Source organism: Hypanus sabinus, chromosome 3, assembly GCF_030144855.1.
Source record: "Hypanus sabinus isolate sHypSab1 chromosome 3, sHypSab1.hap1, whole genome shotgun sequence".
In the NCBI taxonomy this organism is placed as follows: domain Eukaryota; kingdom Metazoa; phylum Chordata; class Chondrichthyes; order Myliobatiformes; family Dasyatidae; genus Hypanus; species Hypanus sabinus.
The window spans coordinates 167,560,131-167,571,091 of record NC_082708.1 but is presented as its reverse complement, the minus strand read 5'-3'; the positions used below and the strand labels follow the sequence as shown (position 1 = coordinate 167,571,091).

General features: G+C 38.7%; 1 protein-coding gene across 1 annotated transcript in view; it reads right to left on the bottom strand.

Annotated features, from left to right (window-relative positions):
- Nucleotides 1–8,564: 8,564 nt before the first annotated feature.
- Nucleotides 8,565–10,961, bottom strand: part of LOC132390874 (probable E3 SUMO-protein ligase RNF212) — a 104,083-nt gene continuing 101,686 nt past the window's right edge. Inside the window, exon 14 of the mRNA XM_059963416.1 lies at nt 8,565–8,642. Coding sequence (XP_059819399.1) covers nt 8,590–8,642 — 53 coding nt within the window. The 3' untranslated portion in view covers nt 8,565–8,589. The remainder of the gene's footprint in view (nt 8,643–10,961) is intronic.

Sequence of the window (10,961 nt, the reverse complement as noted above, 5' to 3'; positions counted from 1 at the left end):
GCCAGAGGCTTTTCCCAGGGCCGAAATGCCTATCATGAGGAGGCATAGTTTTAAGGTCCTTGAAAGTAGGTACAAGGGTAATGTCAGAGGTAAGTTTTTCACACAGAGAGTGGTGGGTATGTGGAATGCACTGCCAGTGAAGGCAGTAGAGGCGAATGCAACAGGGTCTTTTAAGAGACTCTTAGATAGATACGTGGGGCTTAGAGAAATAGTGGGCGATGCAGTAGGGAAATTCTAGGCAGCTTCTAGCGTAGGTTACGTGGTCAGCACAACATTGTGGACTGATGGGCCTGTAATGTGTTGAATATTTTCTACGTTCTAAGGTTTTGTAAAATGGGTAAAGAGAGAATGTTTCCATTTGAGGAGAAAAACGGAATTAGAGACTGACGTTAAGATAGTGACCAAAGATTCCGATACAGAATTCAGAAGGAACTTCTAAATGCAAACATTGGCAAGAATATGGAATGACCAAAGCGAAGAGTGTAAGTACATCTACGGGGAGGTTATACAAGATCACGAGGAAGGTATACCTCTGGATTTAGATGGGGGAGGCTAGAGCAGATTATAAAAGCTGGCCTGGCCTGATTGTGTGTTGTAGATCCTGCATAATCTCATTTCAAATCTCGTGTATCTACATGAGCACCTGAAATAGACTACAAAATAATCCAAGAGCTGGGCAATGTGATTAACTTGAATCGCTCTTTGTTTGCTGAGATAAACTCTATGAGCCAAATAGGCTCCTTCAATGCTTTCTCCAAATTCTATGTTTATTTCTGGTTTCTATACTCTTGATATGCATGAACGGTGCAGAAAGACCAGAGATGGGCATGGATATGAGATAGAAAGAGCCAGATAACTTGAGAGGTGCTTTGTGGACAAAACAGGGTGTTCAGCAAAGTGGTTATCTGCTCTGGGTTTGGGTCCAAATTGTGAACAATGGATACAGTGTAGTGAGTCTACTCAATTGGTGCCTCACCAAGAAAGTGTAGTTGGGAGAATGGGCAGTGATTCAGAAGGAAGCACATAGTCTAGTTTGAATCAACTGTGTCTGTTTTAACAATGTTGGATAAACATCAGAGGCTATGTTTTACATGTGAAGTATTTGAAGAGTAGCCAATATTTTGATCAATTTTACAAAACAATAATAATCCTCAGATTCCACCTCAAGCAGGGGAAAAATAAATTTTGAGACTGAAATGTGTCATCTTCTTAAGTATTCAGTATATGACATAAGGTAAAACTTTACATTTTACTTGCTAATCCAGTTGAGTGACCTATTCAATCATTTGACAAGGAAGGCAGACCTTTCCTGTGCTCAGCCTTGGCAAATAGCTTGCTAACTTGTATCAAAGATCATGCAACAACACATCAGATTCACATCTCCTGCCTCCATTTTGGCTGGTCAAGAGATAACCTTAGTTGTAACTATTAGTGAAAAAGAGCATCCTTCATATAACTTGTTTAAAACTGGTCACATTTATCTATCAGTGAAACCATGTTATTAAAATAATTAATCTACGCACAGCTATGGACTGACTTTCAAGGACTCCTCTTGTGTTCTTGATATTTATTGTTCATTTATTATTATTTTTTACTTTTGTATTTGCAGTTTCTTGTCTTTTGCACTCTGGTTGTCTGCCCTGTTTGGTGTGGCCTTTCACTGATTCAATTGTGGTTATTGGATTTATTGAACATGTCCACAAAAAGGAAGCATCCATCATTAAGGACCCACACCACCCTTTTCGCATTGCTACCATCAGGAAGGAGGTACAGAAGCTTGAAGGCACACACACTCAATGATTCAGGAACAGCATCTTCCCCTCTGCTATCTGATTTCTGAATGGACACTGAACCCACAAAAACACTACCTCATTACCTTTTTATTTCTAATTTTTTGCATTACTAATTAACTATTATATACATATTTACTGTAACAGTTTCTTTCTATTATCATATACTGCTGCCACAAAGTCAACAAACTTCATGACATGCACTGGTGATACTAAACTTGATTCTGATTCTGAAAAAAATCTCAGCTTTGTATATGGTGACATACATGTACTCTGACAATAAATTTACATTGAATTTTGAAAAGACTTTTTTTTTACAAGAATTTCAGAAGTAAGTCGAACAACCCACAAATGTTGTGGGTCCCACAAATGTAATCTTAGATTACACTGTTGGCTTGGGAAAAGACAATGGTAACGTAAGGTGCAGATGTGGAGAGCCCGTACACCTGAGTTCTGTACTGGCTACAGTAGAGTTTCTATGTCTTGTGTGATTTACTGATTCAATTTAAAGATTACTACAAGCACTTTATATAAAAATTTATCTGAATAGATGCTTACATTTCTTTGTCCTGCTGTCACAGTTCAAGGAAACAATGCATTTCAGATTTATTCAAATTCAGTGAAATGTATCATTTACATTAACAACCAGCACACACAACTATATGATAGGGGCAAGTCCGGAAGCGCCACCACATATCCCAATGCCAACAGAGCATGCCAACAATGTTCCACAGAACAAGCCGGAACTGTAACAGCCAAACTAGCCCCTTTCCCATCTCTCCCACCTATCCACTCACCCACTTAATCATACAGGTCTCCAACCCCAGAACAAGCAGCTTCCTTAACATCCTTTCATGTCAGCTGTACAGTTCACAATCAGATATTTGAAATCCCCTTTAAGATTATTAGTTGTTCATTGTGTGCTTGTGCATGTTTTCGAAGTTTATACATTGTTTACCTCTTCCAAATGCAACTCCAGTGTTGCAAAGAACTTTATGCACAGTAAAAATATAATCCTCTACTGGAAATCTGCCCTCTTACCAATGACGTAAATTACTTACAAGAAGTACTGTGATGAGTAAGAAGAGTGTAAGAGTGTAAGCATTCTACCTCATTCACAGTCCAAATAAAAGTATGTCATTTTCAATTATAAGGTGGGTCATAGAGATTTAGAAGAGAAAAATACTATTTTTTTACTGTATGCATTCAACTTTCATTAATTTTAAAATGATTACACGAAGCAATTAAAATGAATTTAATTTTAACAAGCATTTCAAGTCAAGTGAAGTTTATTGTCATTTAACTACATACAGGTATGCAACATACTGTATATAATGTATAGAGGAATGAGACAATGTTTCTTTAAACCAGGATGTAAAGCACATAATACAGGATAGCATGAGGGTATGGATAAAATATACAGATGAATCACACATATATAACAAACAAATATTAAACACTATAAGACACAGAACAGATTAACCAATGACACTTCAAATATGATGTGGCCAGCAGTTCAGAAGCCTAATGGCCTGAGGGATGAAAGTTTCTCATCCTGACGGTTCCTTTTTTCTGCATCTTGGTCTCCTGCCTGATGGTGGAAAGTCAAAAAGGATGCTGAATGGATGGGTGGGATCCTTAATAATATTAATGGCCCTGTGTATGCAGTGCTCCTGATAAATGTCCTGGATGGATGGTAGGGAGACCCCTATGACGTCTCAGCTGTTGTCACATATACTGTAAAAAATATACTGTGGAATATACTGCATACTATAGGTTAAACTTACAGGTAGATGTATAGTCAAACCACTGGAAACACAGTATATATAATGAATGGTTATAATGTATTATATAGGGTCATAGCACGGAGACAGGCCTTTCAGTGCAACTATCCATGCCATACCGTTGCCCATCTTTGTCAGCCCTATTTCCCTATGTGTTCTCCACATCCCTCTAAGCCTTTCCAATCTATGAACCTGTCCCAAATGTGTTCTAAATATTATAAATGCACCCACTGATGCACCATCAATAACTCTCTCTGAGACATGAAGGCGAGATATCGGCTTTTATTGACTGGAAGAAAGAACAAGCAGTAGTTGACCACCATACTACATCCTGGAGACTGAGGGCCAGGCTCAGGCCTCAATCGCCTTTATACCGGGGTCTGTGGGAGGAGCCACGGTCAGTGGGAGGGGCCACAGGAGCAGTCAGCAGGGGGCGTGTCCAGACAGGTATATGTAGTTCACCACACCCAATGCCCCCACTTACTCTGGCAACTTGTTCCATACACTTCATCTGTGAAAAACTTGCCCGCCAGGTCTCTTTAAATCTTTTCCCTCTCATTTTAAACTACCATCCTTGAGTTTTAGTCTCCTCTATCCTGGAAAAAAGACTGTCAGCATTCACCTCTCTAAGCCTCTCACGATTCTGTAAACCTCTATAAAGTTACCCCTCAGCTTCCTATACTCCACAAAAAAAAAGATCCAATGTGAAAAGGCACGTTGGGAACAGTGTCCTCAACTCATTCTGTCTACAGTTATGAGTAAGGATTAAATCAGATCTAGTGGAAAAGTACGGAATTATGATAAGATAAGACAGGAGTTAAGGGGCATTGATTGGCAGTAGCCACTGTCGGACAGGTCCACATCTGACATACGTGAGTTGTTTAAAGACCAGCTAATCAGCATGTTACTGTAAGGAATAAGCACAAGGATGGTAAAGTAATTGAACCTTGGATGACCCGAGAGGTCCTAAATTTAGTCAGGAAGAGAAAGGAAGCATACATAAGGCTGAGGAAGCTAAAATCAGACTGGGCCTTAATAGAATATAAAGATAGCAGGAAAGCGCACAAGCAGGTGATTAGGATGGCTAAAAGCGGCCATGAAATGTCCTTGGTGAGCAAGATCAAGGTGAATCCCTAGGCATTTTATTAAGAGGATTACTAAGGAGAGGGTAGGCTCACTCAAGGTAAAGGAGTGAATTTGTTCAAGCAGTTGAGGTACTAAATGAGAACTTTGCACTGGTATTTACCAAGGAGGATTTGAAGGACTGTGAACGCAGAGTGTGAGGACATTTTGTGATTAAGGAGGTAGTTTTGGGTCTTCTGATAAATAGTAATGTGGTTAAGTTTCCAGGTACTGATGACATATATTGCAGAATTTTAAAAGGAGTAAGTGAGGAGATTGTTGGGGCTTTGACAAAGATTTTTTCGCCTTCTTCACAAAAGGTGAGGCCCCAGAAGACTGGAATGTAGCAAATGTTGTGCCTTTGTTCAAGGAAGGAAATAAGAGATTATTAAGGTAATTATAGGCCAGAGAGCCTCACATCTATGATGGGGAAGCTTTTGGAGAGGATACTGAAGGAAAGGATTTTTGCACGTTGGTAAGGCATGGTCAGTTGGCATCACTTTGCGCAGGACAAGACATGCCTTACAAACTTGATACAAGTTGTTTTGAAGAAGTGACAAAAGAGGCTTCATGAGTCTAAGGCACTGGACGTTATCTAATGCACTTTAGTAAGGCATTTAATATATAGTAGGTTGATTCAATTGGAAGATGAGATGCATGGGATTCAGGGTGAGTTGCAGCTTTGGATTCAGAACTGGTTTTCCCATAGAGGACAGAGAGTAGGGGTGGTCAGATGTTATCCTGGCTGGAGGTCTATGACCAGCGATGTCTTTTATTTAGAGATATAGTGCAGAACAGGCCCAATGAGCCACATTACCCAGCAATCTACAAGCCTAATCACAGGACAATTTACAATAACCAATTACCCTACTAACTGGTGTGCCTTTGGACTGTGGGAGGAAACTGGAGCACCCGGAGGAAACCTACTTCATGGGGTGAATGTACTAACTCCTTACAGATGGCACTGGAATTAAACTCTGAACTCTGTAACACCCTGAGCTGTAATAGTATTGCACTAACCACTACGCCACCATGCTGAAAACTCTATTGTGCTTGATTATATAATCAAGGATTTGGATGAAACCATAAAATGGTGGACGAGCAAGTTTACAGATGACACCAAGATTGGTGGAGTCGCTGACAGGGTAAAGGTCTGTCAATGAATACAGCTATAGATTGAGCAGAGATGTAGCAAATGCAGTCTAATTCAAAAGTCAGGTCAAATGAAAGGAAGTGTACACTTATTAATAGACCCCTTAATAGCATTGAGGTACAAAGATCTTGGGGTACAGGTTCACAGTGCACCAAAAGTGGTTACACAAGTGCTAAACATGGTGTAGGGAATGCTTGACTTCATCAGTAGAGTTGTTGAGTACGAGAGAAGGGAAGTTATACTGCAGCTACATAAAGCTTTAATCAAACTGCACTTGGGAGTATCCCATGTAGTTCTGGTCACTCCATTACAGGAAGAATGCGAGACTGTGGAACGGATGACAAAGCAGTTTGCTAGAATGTGCCTGGATTAGAGGGTATGAGCTGAATGGAAAGTTTGGACAGACTTGGATTGTTCCCACCCCCCACCCCCCCAGAGCGTCAACAACTGAGGGGAGAGCTGACAGAGATTTTTAAAAGTATGAGAAGCATAGTTAGGGTAGGCAGTCAGAATCATTTCCCTATGGTAGAAATGTCAAACACCAAGATGTATGTGCTCTTAAGGTTAGAGGGGCAATTCCTTTTACACAGAGAATGACAGATGTCACTTCAATGGAGGTTAAGAGGCTTCTGAATAGTCATATGTAGGGAATACAGGGATATGAATGAGATACAGGAAGAGGACATTCAGTATAAATTAGCATCACATCTGGCACAACATTGTGGGCCAAATGGCCTGTATGTGCTATAATGCTCTTTGTTCTACATGTCTAATCCCCCCTTATAGCTTGTATCCTCCGATTCATTTAAAACCTTGTGAATCTTTCCTGCAACCCCACTACCTTAATCACATCCTTCCTAGTTAGGTGGCCAGGACTGCATACAATATTATAAGTGGGTTTTCACCAACATATTGTACAAATGTAACATTATGTCTCAATTCTTGTACTCAGAAACCTGAGGGATGAGGAAAAGCATGCTTTTCTTCATCACTTGTCAACCAGCATTGCCACAATACAACTTTATTTTTCATTTCTGATTAATTTCTTACATTTCAATAACATTAGAACTTCATATTTATGGTTGTATGGATTACTGATAAAAATATTTTAAAATCTCATACAATGGGCCATAAACCTGCAATACTGCAATAACTATTAATAGTGTTTATGCTAGAAAAATATAGGTGAAATTCTAGAGTATTTTTAAAGAATTGCACTCAAGAGATTTTGAACCTGATACCTGACCAGACCATTAATCTTACATTAGCTTTGACAGGCACAACTAGATCTTGTAAAAGCTATTTCCTCCCCGAAGGCCTGAAGCAATTCAAAGACTATACCAGGCTGTGCTTAAGCACTCGTATCTGCCATGTTGAACAACCTATTCAGAAAAAGCCACAATTATCACGACCACACCTCTTCAAAAGCGACACTTTTCAGATTAATTCACCCTCTTTCACTTAAAATATGCCCAGGGGGACAGCTCAAACACAGGTGTGGGTGTTTTGCCTCTTATCAACAATCCCTGCAGCCTCTCTGCCACCCAATGGTAAAATACCAATTCTGCAAGTAGACGCGCATAATATAGACAATTCTCTATAAAGGCATCTACAGATCACTTAATAGTTTGTTTTTTTTTGTGTTTTTCCAATGTCAGCCTGATTTAAATATTAAACCATTACAGGCATATTTAAATGTTTCACTGTTTTAACTTCACCTAACTAGTAAACACTAGAGAGATAATTATGGCCAGATTATCATCACAACTTTTTCAATTACTTAACCAATTAACTGGAGCAGTTTAAGAAGAGAGTTCACTGACCAATCCTTAAAAGGTCACAAATCCCACAAATGAACAGAACATATTTTCCAAACCTCTGGGATTTGTTTTCAGCCCAGTGAAACATTCAATAATTCTCTTTGTAGTTGGCATTTCACCAGTTTAATTCATGAAACTATCTTCAGTTTCTTCATGGGAATAACTATATTAACATCATGACTATGGAAGAAAATGAGTTTGAAGGCATTCTTCTTTTCTCTTATGATCTATTCCAGATCCAAATACCACCTCTTCTTACCCCGAACTATTGCCAGGCTTCTTCCTTAGGAGACATCCAAATTTCACATCTCCTGTGATTTCTCTACCTTTTTTTTTACCATTGCATTTTCCAAGCGCTTCCATTTAAAGAATCCAACTTCATCTCTCTCAAGCCCCTGATGACTCAAATCTCTAAAGCCCCTGATGCTAATGCTAGCCAATTTTGTTTTATTTCCACCTCTTGTTATTCTAGCCTTTAATTACTCCCCACAGCACAAAGGAAAGATTCATCCCTCAACAGAAAATTTATTCAAAGAAAGTATATCCCAAGTATCATTGCATCTGCTTAAAAGAGCATTCTTACTCATTATAACATTGAAGTATATTAAAATGATGTGCTTCAAGGATTTAGTATAAGCTTCAATTTAAGAATTGATGCGATAACCAAATGAGCTATATAGATGGTCTCAAATACCTTTCTTCAACAGTCCATGATTCTAGTTTCTGGTTACTTTCCAGTGACTCCTTCTGGTATGTGTACGTCTGATGAATACAGATCACGGTTAGAATTCTTGTTTCGTACAGCAAATGGCCTACCAGCATTCATTTTCTTAGTTTGCCTGGTAATCTGATTTGATGGTAACAAACATCCAAATTTATCTCTATACCATTTAGAGGGGCTTAACTTTAATGGGGTTAAATCAGTTTGCTGCTGTAACTCTGCTGGGAGACTGGCGGACGCCCAGTAAAATAACTAAAAAGAAACAGATGAGAAAAAAAAAGAGGATAATTTCTGCAGCAACATTTCAAATGCCAACTCCTTATTGTGTGTGCGTGATAGAGACACACTTAGAGGCACTTAGTTGCATTCTTTCATTTAATTGCATAAAAGACCATCTGTACAATTTAAAAACTATAGTTCCTTCTGAACTGAAATCATATTTGGCATAATCATTTTAACAAATCTACTATTAAAGATGGATATAAATACAGACCAAACTGTCATAAAAATGCCAAAATATGCCAAAAATAGCATAAAATCAAACAAAAGGAGATTCTACACGAGATGTACATGTAATGACATTTCCGGAAGACAAATGGCAATTTAAAGTTCTTTTAGCAAGAAACATTCTGATGGATGTGTTTCAAAGTTATAAAATACTTAGAACAAAACAGAGCAACCAAATATTTTTTACTTTTGGAAATAAAAAGGAGCATTAACGAGCAGTGAGATTTTTTGCTTTCCCTGGAAAGCAATTTAAGTAGGCTTCTCTCTTGAAATTCTTCCCTGTGGCGATTAAAATCAACAAAATAAAAACATGGTGTGCAGTGACATCACCAAGGAATCAGGAGCCTCCTACCCATACTCTGGCATATCATTCTATATTGTTTCCTTTTGCAAACTCCAGAACCTTTCATGTGGCAGTAATAAACTTATAAAAAGTGTTAAAATAACATCAAAGCAGCATTTACATTGGAAGTACTAGTGTTCACTTGACGATACTACAAAAAAAGCAATGACATTATCTCCAGCAATTTATAGCCAATGAGGTAATACTTGAGGCTTTACATGCTGAATGAAAATACATATAATGATTTTCTAGAGTATTACAGGAGCTAATTTGTTTGACATTTCCATTAGGGCTCTAATCAACCGGTTGTAATGCACTTAAGGCTACTTGCCACTTTACATAGTGCCTGTAATGTGCATGGTATATGAATGCAGAGTGGACAATTGGTCAAGTTAATAGTTATGATGCATACTCTGTTAAATTGGGCCTTATGAATCCAGTTTACACAATATGAACAGTGGAAGGGCAGTTTGCCCTTTCCTAAGAAAAATCACCCAACCCTGAACCTCCTTGATTGACTTACATTACATTACCTTCAGGAATCACTGCCAGTTTATCAGGGGTATTTAAGGGAATAGAGCAGTATTTTCTGCAAAGTATGTTATATAGATGTTTTTCTCTCACACACACACACACCACTCTCCCCCCAACAAGACTTTTGCCCAGTACTGTACTGTACATGTCCATCTGACAAGGGTGAAATATGCCAAGGACTAAGACTATCCACAGGAGTGTTTATCAAGATACTCAACACCAACTGCTTCAAGTAGAGTTTCACCTACAAAGCAATATCTGGATTACTCTGCTATGGCAGTGAAAGTAGCAATGGCACTCTTTTTCTGGCTCATCTAATAGAACTACAGTAGACATCAACCATCTGCAGGGTTCGTAGCATCTTGTTCTGTTAGCTCTGGTTAGTGGTTAACTCTGTAAGGAGAGAGAGTCATCTTCTTGAATGGAGCACCAGCCAGTCAAGAATGCCTACTTCCTATGGTTCAAAGACTGATCAATTGAACATTAAGTACTCCGATGTAGGAAAAGCATAGGTTTCAATCTTTCTGCTGACAAAGGATCATACAATTGCGTCAGCATGGAAGGTAGCTCCTCTCTTTATATTTTTCTTAAGGTGTAACTCTCACTTCTCACACTACTCCAGTTGTGCAAAAAAGTGTTCATCATGATTTTAACAGTAAATGAATGTCAAAAATAGTAGATACAAAGCTGCAGATGCTGGATATCTTAAACTTCCCAACCAAAGCTCCAACAATGATGAAGAATGTTTTCCATTTGTCTGGATGAACAATTATCACTAATTTAGAAGAAAAACATAATTTGGTGACATTACACAGCCACACAGGAAATGACCTGTGAGGATACCAACAATTGAAAATAAATGTAAGTGGAGTTATAGCCATGGCGTCACCATGTTGTGCAGAATAGGAACAGGCCTTTAGGTACACCACATCGATAATGACCATCATGCCTAGCCCATGGCGGTCACCATATTCCATATTAATTCCATATCCTTCTATGCCTTGCTTTTTCATGCACCCTCCCAAATACTTCTTAAATATTAGAACTGTCCTAGCCTCCACCACCTCTTCATGTAGCTCATTTAAGATACCAGCTTCTTTTTGTGTGAAAAATTTGCCCCCCAGAACCCCTTTAAACATCCCCTCCAATTTTAAACCCAGTGCTTTCTAGTTTTAGATAAATTCTCA